The sequence below is a fragment of the Mytilus edulis genome, chromosome 5, assembly GCF_963676685.1.
Source record: "Mytilus edulis chromosome 5, xbMytEdul2.2, whole genome shotgun sequence".
Classification (NCBI taxonomy): domain Eukaryota; kingdom Metazoa; phylum Mollusca; class Bivalvia; order Mytilida; family Mytilidae; genus Mytilus; species Mytilus edulis.
This window is the reverse complement of record NC_092348.1, coordinates 66,327,597-66,343,386: the sequence shown is the minus strand read 5'-3', so window position 1 is coordinate 66,343,386 and position 15,790 is coordinate 66,327,597. Positions and strand designations below refer to the sequence as shown.

The 15,790-nt window shown below is 32.2% G+C and overlaps 1 protein-coding gene across 2 annotated transcripts; it reads left to right on the top strand.

Moving 5' to 3' along the window:
• Window positions 1-462: 462 nt before the first annotated feature.
• Window positions 463-14,229, top strand: LOC139524320 (uncharacterized). Of its 2 annotated transcripts, none has more exons than XM_071319070.1 (3): window positions 463-762; window positions 9,519-11,725; window positions 12,224-14,229. In XM_071319070.1, the coding sequence occupies exons 2-3, from the start codon at window positions 9,536-9,538 to the stop codon at window positions 13,901-13,903; spliced, it is 3,870 nt and encodes a 1,289-aa protein (XP_071175171.1). In that variant the 5' UTR covers window positions 463-762; window positions 9,519-9,535; the 3' UTR covers window positions 13,904-14,229. The 2 variants fall into 2 exon arrangements, with proteins under 2 accessions (XP_071175171.1, XP_071175170.1); XM_071319069.1 differs by having other exon boundaries at window positions 484-758.
• Window positions 14,230-15,790: the final 1,561 nt, after the last annotated feature.

The window sequence follows — 15,790 nt, the reverse complement described above, 5'->3', positions numbered from 1 at the left end:
AATCACATGATTCCGTACGTACTACGAATCAGTAATGAGTCAGTAAATTTCATATGGGGTTTACACAAAAGTTGGCAGTCCCGATGGCGATAAATTCGACATAGGATTTACTCCTGACCCCCTACGGATCCAATGGTGGTTGGTGAATCAAAAGAGGATTCGGCCTTCGTCCTCACCCCTTATGAGTTTTACCGTAGATAATCCTCTATGAAACCGGAGAGGGTCAGTAGCAAACAATTAAATTTATAACTTATAGTTTACTACTTTAAAATAGTACCTGCAATGTGTTGTTTTAGTTTAAGTCATAATTGTTTATCTTTACGGATTGCTATCATGTGAAAATCGGAAGTATGGACATGAATAAACTGATGGATGATAGGACACGTCCATGATGATTTATGATAGAAAGACCATTTACTTCCTTTCGGAAATTTGACACTTCGTGATATTGCCTAACACTTTAAAAGCGGAAATATGTACGCAATATATAAAACTAAAATGTCCCTTTTAGTCAGGGAAATACAAACACTTCAATTAATATATTTGTTATAATGTTAATATCATATTTGATGAGGAAAATATAAAACAATGCACTTCATCTAATGTGATTTATTGCTAATGATGATAATTGACATAGTATGAAATGCCAGTGCAGACATTTTATCAAGAGAACTCATAACAGATAGCTATTTCATTGAATAAACTACAGAACTGGAATTGATTCAAAAACTTGTTAAAGATTTTCAGCTAGTATAACAGTAAGTACATTACTTTGTAGTTTCTATTTATTATAATTATAATAAAGTACAGTGCATATAATTTCTATATTGGTATCGCATAATTATAATTATACTTAAAATTACTGAGTAGAGTTATTCATGTAAAATACAGTATGAGATTTATAGATTATCGTTGGTCATCTCAACGAGATTGATTTTCTCGCTTGAGCTGGTACAGCGAAAGTGAGAAAAGCAATCGAGTTGAGATGACCAATGATAATCTGTTTATCGCTATTTTACCTATGAGTACGTTGTCAATTTCATGTCAATTTCGTTAGCAACGCCACGTGGCCTCCTTAGTTTCTAGCGATAATTTTTCAATCTCAAGCGAGAAGCATGATATGAAAATTATCACAAAAAAAGATCAAAAGAAAAATGCACAAAATAGCGATAAACAAGGTTACTGAAAATATTTTTGTATTGATCTTTCGTGTTTTAAGTAGTTATTTCGTGATTGTCAGTCTTATCGATGAAAGAATCTGGAATGCACCGAATTCGACAGGACAAAAAAAGAACTGACAAATCTCTAGAATTAGAGTTGGTTAAACTGGCCACTATTATGTTCGAACTTACAACCTCAATTTTGACAGCTTAGTATAAAGAAGTTGAACTACTGAGATCACTTGTTCATTATGTATGATGTATGTACACATATAAATATGATTTAGAAAAGAAAAGAAGAGAAACCGACATCACGATGACAAAACCAGTATAAAACTGATGGAATATCAGTCTTTAAAACACTGCATAGACTTAGAAAGACTAACCCCGATGCCATTTTAAATCTGTTTCGATAATGTCACAATCATGGAAGGATTATGGTTTAAACTATAAGTTGTTTCTACGACAATATAATGGATATCTGTCACAAACATATAATAACAACATTTCTCTCCAAACAACAACATCTATTTATTATAGGAGAGATCTGTTTGCTCTTAAAATGCGTCCTAATGCGCCACAACTTTTTTTCCAATGCTACGTTTGCGCCACATGTTTTAAAATTACATGGTATCATTTGCGCCAAAAATAAAACATACGATTGCGCCAATTAGAAGAAAAATCTTTTTTAATTCCCCTCCGTTTCTTGGGGCTTCTAATCCAGACACACCTATTCCTCGGAGTACAACACTATCTTACATAGTCTTTCAAGGAAAGTCAAAATTGTTTTTTATGCCACACCTACGCTAGTAAAGGGGCATTATGTTTTCTGGTCTGTGGCTCCGTTCGTCCGTCCGTCCGTCCGTCTGTGGTTCCGTTCGTCCGTCCGTCTGTGGTTCCGTTAGTCCGTCCAGGTTAAAATTTTTGGTCAAGGTAGTTTTTGATGAAGCTGAAGTCCAATCAACTTGAAACTTAGTACACTTGTTGCTTATGAGATGATCTTTCTAATTTTTAAGCCAAATTAGACTTTTGACCCCATTTCACGGTCCGCTGAACATAGAAAATGAAAGTGGGAGTTTCAGGTTAAAGTTTTTGGTCAAGGTAGTTTTTGATGAAGCTGATGTCAATTTGAAACTTAGTACACTTGTTACTTATGATATGATCTTTCTAATTTTAATGCCAAATTAGATAATTACCCAATTTCACGGTCCATGGAACATGGAAAAGGATAGTGCGAGTGGGGCATCCGTGTACTTTGGACACATTCTTGTTTTATATTGCGTTTTATATCGCTATTTCTACTTCGATTGTAGTTGATTAAAAATGTAACCACTATGTTCCTCTGAGATTGAACTAATTGACAAATTGACAGTAAAATCCTACGTTACCAATTTAAAAATAAATATGGGTTTTTCCCCCTTTTTCCCTTACAATTAAAAATATTACAGCAATCAACGATAACAGTTAATCTGACAGTTTATCTGGCATGTTTCCCAATTTGCCTTTTTATTTAGATCCTTTAATGATAAACATAATCGGAATTAGTTGGTATCTAAATCAATTAAGAAAATAAAATGTTTTGAATTGAATATTTATGACACCAAACTTTAACCCATGATGAATTTTTCACCTCAAAGAATTACAGACACATATAATGTATACAAAATGCAAGAATGGTTGAATTGAATAGATTTTCTCAAGAATTTAAGTATTCTGTTGAAACAAGTCCGATATATTTTTCCAGATTGTTTTGAAATACTTGCTGAAAAGAATAATCACTTATCATAGTAGAGGGTCTGGATGAGAGATCTCATTTTTTGTAAAAACAATTTAGCCGTATTTCTTTAAACCACTTTATGAAGTTTGCCCACTAATCTGCATTTTTTAATTATGTAATCGCCAATTATATTTGTATTCCTTATTTTTTGCCTTTTTTCATCATTTCTTTATATTTTATGTCCTTTATTTTATTTTTTTCCAAACATCTTTTTATCCTGCTAACTCAATTCGATTAAAAGTAGTAAAATTTTACCGCATGTCTTTTTTTTCTGTTGATGCTAAAAATGATTGCATGTACAACTTAAAGCAAAATACTATAACATCCCTTAAACGTACTGTTCTTAATATAAAAAAAAACGGATACTCGATTGCTATTAACTCTTTAAGAAGAATGTGTATGTTCCGGACCATATGAGTATTCGGACCATACACGTATGGTCATGACCATATGGGTATATACTCATATGGTCGGGGTAATTAACACTCTTTTACAGTTTACTTTTAATACTTCTCAACTCTTCAAATGGTATATGACCGTTCATTAAAAAGACACTATCATATAGTTAATTTTATTATTATATTGTAATATAAAGATTAGATAACTAAAAATTAGAAGTTTCACATAGTTAATTTTACAAAACAATAATAAACACATGTTATATACATCGTATTTCACCACAATAAGATACAATAGACAAAGAGAAGCGAAAGATATCAAAGAAAATTTTTTAATTTCAAATTTATTATTCGATAATAAACTGAAAACCGTTACGCAATTGCAAAACACATGAGCAGCACGAACCTCAACAGATCCCATGGTTTATCTCATATGCTCCGGAAAGGTATGTACATCCTCCTCCACATTAACCCGTCGTATTAGTTTTTCACGTAGATGCATATTTAATCTATAACTCTTCTCTAATAATTATGAACACCTATTCTAAAAATAATTTAAATCTTAGGTAACCTAACATATGAAACATATTATTTGACAATGATGAGAATCACAAGTCCTTCATGTCTTCTATGAACATATTACATTGAACATCAAATCGAAGGACGAAACGTATTTATATTGCTACCATAATTTTCACAAAATTCCTTGCAAAAAAGGTACATCTGCTTGTTCGACGAAAGAATTGTCCATTTGATTGAAAAAGATTCTGTCCGTAGTTAAAAGACAATCCTCATAAATACTGTGAAACTGTTGAACCCTCAAAGCTCTTCGACTAAGTACTTGTCTTGCTTTTTAATTCTTTGATCTGAGCGTTACTGATGGGTCTTATTTAGACGAAACGCGCGTCTGGCGTATCAAATTGTAAGTCTGGTACTATTTTGGTAGCTATAAATTTACTCGCGAAGTGGTATTAACCATAAAGTGGATTCTAATGGAGTCTAAATGACTTCTGGATAATTTTAAATCTCGATCTTTCTCTAAAACTAGTATAATTATCAAAACTGTTTTTTAACCCTGTATATTCATATAGATATCAGGATAAAATTATGTATTTGCGCCAGACTCGCATTTTGTATTCAAAAGACTCATCAATGACACTCGAATAAAAATGTTAAAACGGCCAAATAAAGTACGAAGTCGAAGAGCATTGAGGACCAAATTAAAGTTTCGTAAACAGTTTATATTCATGATCATGTCAATGATAATTGATGTCAACACAAAATTGCTGACGACTGGGCTGGTGATACCCTCGGGAAATAAAATCTTCACCAGAAGTGGCATCCTCCCAGTGGTTGTAAAATACTCATCATAGATATCAGCATTGATTTTTATTTATATGAACCAGACGCGCATTTTGTCTATGAAAATCTCATCAGTACTTCATTCCCAATGTGAAATGGAAAAATTCGCCTATAAGGATTAGCCCACAATGCTTTTTATCATAAAAATGGTGGCCTTCGGCTGTTGTCTGCTCTATGGCCGGGTTGTTGTCGCTTTGACACATTCCCCATTTCCTTTCTCAATTGTATAGCATATACTTAAAATTTATTACTTTGGGAGACCTTACGGCATTTTTTTGTTATTAGTGAACCAAAAATTAAAACATGCTACACAGAGGAACAAGCGATCAGTATGCTGGAGTTTCTTTCTATATTTTTATTATTGAATATAGAGGTTGACTTTTCCAAAATATTGTAACGAACTGTCTCCTTGCCGACCTAGTTTTAATTTTAATGAGTCGAATGTACTTTAGACATTTGTTAAAAACAAGAAGATCAAAGACGCCATACCATTTAATGTCACATTCTGTTATATTGATGATGTTCTTTCCATTAACATCCAACCTTTTCCGATTGGGTTCAAAATATATCCTGCAGAACTAAAAATCAAAGAAACAACAGACAAGGCTTTTTCTGCCTCATTTTGAGACTTATACCTCAGAATTGACATAAGTGGTCATTTCAGTACCAAAATCTATGACAAATGTGACGATTTTAATTCTGAAATTATCATTTTCGCCACCTTAATTTCAAAGTTCACATTAAATGGGATGTACATTTCGCAATAATTCAGTAATCAAGAGCTTTGAAAACATCGAAACTGTCTGAGGAGAAAGTTGATGAACTAGGGGTATGTCAAAAAACGTCTCATCCTTTTTCTAAAAACGTTCATTGGAAGATACTAAGACCTTATTGAAAGATATTCCGTATCGACTTCACAAAATAATACACGATGGTCTTGATGTATAGATTTTGGGTATTGGCATTGTTTTTATCATAATAAAGTGTTAAAGTATTTTTTTATTTGTCTCTATAAATAATAACTTTTACTGTAAAATCTATTTTTGGTGATGTCCATTTGACGTGGTTTGGTACTTGTACATCCTGTGATTGTGTTGTTGTGCTGTGGTAAATTCCTGGTGTTCCTGGTCTTCGTTTTTGCTGATTTGCCGTGTCTATTATATGCCTTATTGCCTTGCATTCTTGACCAATTTGTTTGTATAGTGATTAAGATTATAACACAATGTTGACTGATGTACCCCTATTTTTGACATGTTTACCTGTTATGTCTGATTGTTTTGTTCACACATCGTTGTCAATATAATGGAATTTTATGCGACTGTCATACAGAGGTTTAGCTAGCTATAAAACCAGGTTTCATCCATCAATTTCTACATAAGAAAATGCCTGTACCAAGTCCGGAATATGACAGAGGGTATCATCAGCTCAGTAGTCAGTACTTCGGTACCGACATGACTTAATAAACTTTACTAAAATTGTCCGTTTATAAATTTTGAAATTATTAAGAAACTAAGGTTTCAACTCCTTCAGGCAAAGTTGGGTTTAGATGGATTTGGCTATATATTTTAGGTATTTTTGACATACGTATAGCTCATCAACGGTTTCGGTACTTGTACAATGTACATCTTCGGGCTATAAATGTTTGGCTTTGAGCGTTCCTGATGACGATAAATCCAGAAAAGCGCTTCGGACGCAAGAAATTATTAAACGTGTTGTTTTCAATTTGTTAACAATTCGTTTAGTGTCTTTAAGCTCTTGATTATGTCATTTGATTTGGGACTTTTCGTTTTGAATTTTCCTTGTAGTCCGTTATTTTTGTTAATTTCTTTTAATGTAAAATTGAGCAGATGTTGTGCCAAAAATTTATAGTAAACCCTTTTAATTTTGAAATTTCATCCAAGTAGAGAAGGCATACTGGAAAAAAACAGTTGTCAAATTATAAAGTTCAATAAATTGCAATCTAAATGATTTATGTAATTTGATAATTGTCGGCTTTAAGCGCTAGTGACACATGTCACGTAAACATTTAATATCAAACTTGATCATAATATAAGATAAACACAGTAAACAGGCAACTAATAAGATAATTAAGTGTTATGGACTTATTGGCATTTAAAAAAGGATGAGACAAAAATGATGAGAAAACTGACTAAAAAACGTTGTTTTTTTTTAAGCAAATGTAAAAAAGAAAAGAAAAAAAAAACGGATTCAGAACGTTTCATCTTTGTTTTGCCTAATATGACTGATTAATTTTTATGTTTTATCAAACATTTAAATTATGTTTCATATTTATTACTTAAAAGCGTGCACACTCAAAATATATATTCAATCATGTTCTGAATGTTTGCTGTTCATAAAAAATAAAACGAAAATAACAAAATAAAACGAACTCCAAGCAAAATTCCAAACGGAAAGGATCTTACAAAACATCAAAAGTTTAACCCAAACACATCAAATGAAACAAAAACATTTCCGTCACTTTGTACCATCATCTCCAAGCGTTAAAAATAATTCTGCAAGCGATTCTCTCCACAAGTAAAGATCAAATCAGTCCTATATCGAACATCTTATTTTGATTATGAAATTGTGTAGTTTGTGTGGCCTATTACAGCGCCATTTTTAGCTTCATAATGTTGAAACGCGCCTGTGACGTGTCAATTTATAAGCCTGATAACTTTCATTTTTTTCCTCACTCTGATATTCACGTAATACAGATGAAACATAGTAATATTGCTTTTAATTAATTTAAAAATGTACAGTAAGTCATTTGATCAATTCATGGTTTGGGAAGAAACAAAAAACACTTTCATCGGGAAGATCACAACAGAAATTGTTTGTGGCTTAACATACAACTCAACTTTATCTGTCTTACACATTTTAAAAATATTTGAATGCACTAAATATTTTGTTGAAAAACTGAAATAGATAAATAATCTGAGGTCAAAATATCTCAATTTATATTATTCATAGGAAATGTTGAAATGCACTACCCGATATTTTGAATTTTAAAGAAAATCGTGTCCATCAATTTGGAGTTTATTATATAATCTTTAAGGCCTTTGTATTTTCACTCAGAGACTTAGTGAGTCTTTGATTGGAATACGAAAGATTTCTGACTTTTTTGTTTGTTAATGAACATTTTGATATAATAAAAAAAAATCTTGGGGGTCCCACACTTAAAGACATAATTTGACAATCCCTATAGTCAACCTTTTATTTAGAATGTTCAGTGCTATTGACCTTTATGTAAAAGAGTAATTATGTTAGCTTATTAAATATCCACTCAAACATAATGTAGCTAATTATAAATATCTTAGTTATGACAGCATGATAATTATTTATAACTCATTTTAAAATTATACATACATTATTACTTATATGGCAAGTATGATAAGTATAAAAAAAAATATGTATTTTACACGATCTGTTTAACATTTGCAGAGAGTCAATTACATTCTTTTTATGTGAATAATACATACTTATGAATTCGTATACTGGACAGGATTTGGCTATTATTATTGAAATAGCATACATTGTTACAGTCAGGATTCTACTTCGTCAAATTTATCTCCCCATTACGCCAGTTCATTTTTTCAATCGTAGAAATGGAAGCCGTTGACGCTCTGCCAATTTAGCTCTTGAAAACCGATAAATTTATCCACATAGCACCATTACGATCCTTATATGTCAGTTGTATTTTAAAAGACAAATATATCAGGCTACTAGCTAATGAGCATAAGTTAATGTTCTTTTCTGCATTTAGTCAACTTTAACGTTAACTATTGTCTGATCGGTTGTCAGGTGGAATTTTAGAAAATTCATAAACATTTAAAAAAATTCTAAATAAATATTTCGTGGAAGGGCAAACTAAAAATGTTTAGTGGTTGAAGACTTTAAAAACCCTATATATAAAAACAATAGAATCTGAAGCGAGATGATGTGTCAAATACTCTTGTTTTATACGTTTTCAAGACAAAATATTTGAGCTTTTGATTTTGTCATTTGATTAGGGACTTTTTGACTTTTCCTCGGCGTTCGGAATATTTGTGACTTAGCTTTTTGTGTGTTTGCTGTGTCAGTAAAACGATAATTAAATAAGATTACTGACAGCAAAAGTAACTAATTTTTCATTGGAATGGGTATTATTTAAGTTATAAAAGAGGTACTCCTGATCTTAAAACATGGCAAATATGCCCTCCTATCATAGTTTCATTATATATTTTGTTTTTAACTGAAAAGAAATCATACCACATCTTCTTTTTTATATCAGCAATTTGTCTAGCAAAGAAATACATACATCGCTTTGGTTGATCTATGTGTTTACATAAATGTATGTTTTCCCAAAAAAACCTTCCTTTTCCAACATGCAGGAAAAAGGGAAGGAAAAAAGTTGTCATTAATATTTTATATAACGACCACTAAATTTACGTCCAATGAACATATTTGTTTTAAATAAGACTTACAGGTAGGAACATAATTATTTAAGTAGACATTAGCAAACAAAAACAGGTAATAATTGAAAATTAAAAGTCTTATATTGGTCACTATTATTATCCATATGGTGCTTTCTTTGTATACATTACTACCAGACAAATTTGAGCTTGAATTCAGTAATATAGTGTTTCGACAAAGCTTTATGTGTTGTTCTTTGCTATGAGTAGGTGAAAATGATGTAAAGAAAAAGTCAATATAAAGAGTTTGGAACTTAGAATGTTCTCGTTTTTTGAAAATTATCGACATGAGTGTTTAAAATGTTTACAATAAAAAATTTACATGTTGTCTTGTGAACTTGAATTGAAGATGGCATTGCTTTTATTTTAGATTGCTGATCTCTAATAATGAAAAAGAAATCATCCTGGTTATGTTACCTGTTCTTAAGTGCCAGTTTTTATCAAATATATGCACTCAACGTTTCCAAAGTTCTAGATATGTATGTCTTGGCATGTGGAAAACAATTATGTGATCAAAGTAAAATAAGCCATGAATATCAACTTCTATATAATACTTCAGTTAATTTAGGAGTTTGTCCTCCATGTGAATGTGACTTAGACTGTGTAACAAGAGGCGACTGTTGTCCAGATTTATTTTTCTCTCTGCATCTGTCATGTACTGAGACAAAGCTCCTACAACAAAATTATCATGAACCAGATGCTCCATTATTTATTATGGTAGGAAAGTGCAATGGTAAGACGTCTTACAGGACAAGACAATGCGAGTCAACATTTTCACCTGGAGAACATTTGCAAAATGGACCTGTGACATCAAGGAAAACTGGATTGACATATAGAAATAAACATTGTTCTCAATGTTTTAATGAAAGCATTAAAGACTTAATTCCTTGGAGATTGGAAATAGACTGCTTGAAACTTACCGATTTCAACTTCGTTTCATCCTACTCAGAAATAATAAGTCTTGCAACAGAACAAAAGTGCAATATTTTCTATGCTGTCAGTGATTCCGTAAGACAACCACGAAATTGTTCTACTGTCAACGAAGCTCCGGGTTATGTGAACAAATGTAACATAACGGAAACATGGCAAAACTATGACTCAAGTATAGAATACGCTTGTCATCACTACGATAACCGATATAAATTTTTCAGGAATATATTTTGTTTTATGTGCAATCCACCAAAACCAACAACTTTGATATCTGAGTGTAATGATACAGGATACTGGGATAGGTATCGCGTTGATTTACTTGAGGCATGTCTTCGAACACCAAAGAGTAGTATAACAACACCATTCAAAAATTATTACTGTTACCTCTGCAACCGTAATAGTACCATTGAAAGTTCTAAATATTTGGATGCTAAGATGAACATAAGCCAGATGATGATCGCAATCAATGATGAACGATATTTCAAATTTGAGTTTCATATCGAGGCTCTTGATATTAGATTTATCAAAGACAAAATAATCAACGATATACATCTTCAAGATGAGTTTGAAAAGGAAAAGAGTAGGACATTTATAATGAATATCAAAACTCAAGAACAATCAGAAAAAATATTCAACACTCTAAATTTCACCAATGTACACAGAAAGTTTTATGCTATGATGGGAACTGGTTATTTATGTGACAAACAATCAACGCAAAAAAGTATGAATGCTTGTGATTGTGACGATAATTGCTATTTCAAATCAAAACCTTGTTGTATTGACAAAATGTTTGAACGGTCAACAGGATGTACTGATTTTAGGTTGTCTTCAACAGGAGACAGATTTCTTGTATATAACCAATGCAAAAACACTTCAAACATTGAAGTTAGCATATTATGTCAGAGCACTCTTGATAGAAGTTTATATTCTAGTTTGCCGATAGAAATAAGCGTGGTTAATTTTTCAGTGCATTACAAGAACGTTTTCTGTATGCTATGCAATGAAGATATTTTGCCTTATGAAAATCAGAAATCAATTATGTATTGGAGTATTGCAGTATTTTGCGATGAATATATTTCTCCGACCTACCATGTGTCATTTCAAGACTACATAACTTATGCTATTAACAGAAAATGTAGCTACAGCATGAAACCACAAAAACAGGGAACGAAATGTTCAACACTTTCAAGTTATGACAAATGTAATATTACAGGCACTTGGATAAATAATGATCCAGACATCAAAACTGCGTGCGCTAATTTAAATTTGCCTCATATATGGTTCAATGGTGAAAATCCGTTCTGCAGAATGTGTAATCCTTCAAATCGAAACAAAGTGCTACATACAACATGTAACGAAACAAAGTCAAAATCAAATATCATAAAAAATTGTCATGAACTACCATCAATACAGGCTCTTGCCCCATATAAAAATTATTTTTGCCATGTATGTATCACCGGAACTGGCCCAGTATTTGAATGGCTACACCATACGCAAATTGAACCAAGCACAGGTGCTAGAGGCACAGGAGGGACACATGGACCGACATCATTTCGGGAAATATTCGCTCTTGGGTTATTTGATGACTTACAAGACAACAAAATGGATAAAGAATGTAACAAAACACAGATATTTGACGAACTTAAGGTAAATTATATAACCAATTTCCTCAAAATCATCTCACTTGTTTAGATTTGTAAATAAATGCAATGAACCAAAGTCCGTTTTAAGAAAATATCTGCATGTAAAAAAATAAGATCATAAAATAGATCTAATAAGAGGTTTAAGTATGATAGACAAAACCAGTGCCTTTTTTTCCTTTTCCGAATGGCAAGTAAATATTCGGTTTTGTTTTATTCGATTATTTTTCAAACATTATTACACAGTGACATATGTATTAATCAACTTATCTGAGGTCATCTCAACGCGAATTTTCTGGTTGTCAATTTAAGATAATGACCATGATGAAAACCACAATGTATGTCAATTAAACAAAACAGTTCTACAATACGACAGATAAAACACACACACAAAAAACCAAATTCAAAACATTCTGAGTTCTCATTAAAACATAATAACGGTACACAAAATGTTCATAATAATATTGTAATGTTTACTCCCTATGATGATTAAACTCTTTTTCAGAATGAGTGCCGCGATATTCATTGCTACCCTGGCAGAATCCTGACGAGCAATGGCTGTGTTCCTTTACTACCGTTTACAAGTAATCTTGGATATATATTGTCATTAAAATTGAGAGGTAAAGCTACGAGTACGATTAATAAAACAACACAGTTTTTAGATACGGTCGAGAATTCGTTTTTAACTTTTTTGCAAACATATTTAAACGTAAAAGGTTTGCTTCTTGATTTATCTGCTTTGCATGTAAATCTCAGCTGTTCAACAACCCTGATAGAAGGAACGAGCATTGATATAATATTAGATCAAAATATATTTGTTGACGAGACTGTTGAAAGATCTTATATCGAAAAGAAATTAATAAATCTAACTCACAACACGTTTTCTATACTTTACCGTAATGTACCATTTAAATTCAATATAAAAAGGGAAGGGAAATTATATAATTTTCCAGGAGTAATATACAGAATGGGATCCGCCGAAACGTGTCGTTACTCAAACGTTCGTACTAATGCGAGTGCACATTTGTACAAATATTCTGAGGTCAGTGAACTATTAGTTTGTGAACAAGTAGAAATCGATGAGAGTGAATTCCAAATTGACAAAAATAATCAAAAATTGACACTTAATATCAGTGGATCGGTGACGCATTATGACAATGAATACATTTTGATGTCAGACAAAAAAGCTAGACTTTGTCTCAAGGATTTTAAAGACATTTTCCCAAGTCAACCAGATTTCGAAAGTCAAGCAATCACTCTTTTAGGTATACTCATGATGAGTTGTACATGTTTGTCCTTAATATGCCTATTTTTAACTTTTATTACCTATTGCTTATTTAGTACTCTAAGATCACTTCCAGGCAAAAATAACATGTGTTTAGTTTTTGCCATGTTTTTCGCTCACTTGTTGTTCCAGTTTGGGTTATACGCAACTCAGTCAAATTCGATATGCATATTGATTGGTATTTTTATGCATATATTTTGGTTAGCAGAATTCGGTTGCTTGAGTGTGTGCTCGTTCCATATGTTTCGTGTTTTTCGAAGTAAGATATTACTATATTCCTCCGGACAGTCGGGACAAAATAAAGTCTTAGTTTCGTATGTTTTATATTCCTATGGACTGCCAATTTTAATAGTGTCAACTAATATGATAACGACTTTTTTACACGATGACTCTATCGGATACGGGGGACACATGTGTTTTTTAAATCGACCAACAGCAATTATCGTTACATTTATAATACCAATAACGCTAATATGTTTCACAAATATATATTTCTTTATTGTGACGTCAGTAAAAATAATCTCAACACCGAAAATTAAGAGAGAAGAACAGAGTTCAACGTTAAATCGTGTACATTTTTCTATTTACATAAAATTATTCACAATCACGGGCATAACATGGATTTTCCAAATAATCGATACCCTGTTTTCAGCGTCCGCTATCTCTTCCGTTGTCTCACTGCTTAACGCTCTGCAAGGGGTTTTTATTTTTATGTCCTTCATGTGTAACAGAAGAGTCCTTCAGTTGTTCAGAAAAGCCAAACCATCACCGTCGTCGGCTTCGACAACTAACACAACAAGATGCAACAGAACCGACACAACGACAACATCGTTGATTGACTCATCGAAAACTGAAGCTGATGTGCATGTGAACACTGAAGCTTTGATGTCTGCAAAATGAAAACAGAAGATGGCTTTAAACAAGACCATGGATAATGTAGAAGTTCATATATGAAGGGTTTTTTTTCAAAGGAGAGATAGTGTAAGAATTGAAATTGCGTAAATCTGAATGTCAAACGACAAAATCAACTTAATCAAGTTATTAATTCAATTCGTATATGCATTGTCCTTTGAAAGACAACTAGTGTATGTTTCTGACAATGACTCCTTAAATATTATGAAATTGCACACTATGAAAGTGTTCTCTTAAATATATATATATTTGTATTTGCCAATGTATTGAACCCAAATATGCAGCTATATCTATATATATATATATATATATCAGTCTAAAGATTTGCACAACGGTACTGATATAAGGTGTTATTAAACGAAAATGTTGTTATAAAATCGTGTTGACAAATATTTCGGCTCAACAAATGGCCTTCTTCTTGTGTCACAAGTTTTAACAGTATTGTTAAAACTTGTGACACAAGAAGAAGGCCATTTGTTGAGCCGAAATATTTGTCAACACGATTTTATAACAACATTTTCGTTTAATAACACCTTATATCAGTACCGTTGTGCAAATCTTTAGACTGATATAATTTTTTCCTTATCTGCATAGTATCGCCTATTCTAGACGATCCGGTACATAGTAAATTTGCTGGTTGGTCCTTTTTATAGACTTTTATATATATATATATATATATATATATATATATATATATATATATAAGTACGTCTGAGTCAGTGACAACCCTACAACAGATGTATCCATCGGATCGCCATCAATGATGGTGATACATGGCTGTGTACATAATTGTCACTGACTCAGACGTACTTATGAATATAAATATTTTCTGTGACTGTATCTTACATTAATTTGTAGGATCCTTTACTATAGATAATTTAGCTGATCTGTAACAATAACATCTTCATGCCTTATATATCATGTACTGTAGTACGCCGCTAGATTAAAACTGACGTGGAAAGGTAACATATGGCCACCGAAAGCTCTTTTATTATGAGAGCCCAGGTGGTCGTGTGGTCTAGCGGGACGGCTGCAGTGCAGGCGATTTGGTGTCACGATATCACAGTAGCATGGGTTCGAATCCCGGCGAGGGAAGAATCAAAAATTTGCGAAAGCAAATTTACAGATCTAACATTGTTGGGTTGATGTTTAGACGAGTTGTATATATATATACAACTCTATTTACAACTGGTCTAAACATCAACCCAACAATGTTAGATCTGTAAATATACATTATGTACACAGCCATGTATCACCATCATTGATGGCGATCCGATGGATACATCTGTTGTAGGGTTGTCACTGACTCAGACGTACTTATATATATACATGTATGTGTGTGTTTGGGTACTAATGGATACATTGCTTTAAATATATATAAAATATTAAGGCAGAATGTCTGTTTAACCGACTAATTCTATTATTGTCCGGTTTTAATAAATATGTGTTGCAATTAAGAATTTGAGGTCAATGTGCAGGAAAAAAACAATAAGATACAAGTAAATACCATCTCTCGTTCTTACAACCAGTCTTAGTCGTCAAGAACGAAGATAATTCCTAAAGAAAAGAGTCTGTGACGAATTGTACGATAGTATCAAGTATTGAAGTGACACTATAATACACTATTTACTTACTTACTTACTTACTTACTTACTTACTTACTTACTTACTTACTTACTTACTTACTTACTTACTTACTTACTTACTAACTAACTAAACATGAAGGACTACTTATTAATACGCTGTCAGAAAATGTGAAAATATTTGCGGTTGTAATATAGTGCAAATAAAATTGAGAATGGAAATGGGAAATGTGCCAAAGAGACAACAACCCGACTATAGAAAAAAAAAACAACAGCAGAAGGTCACCAACAT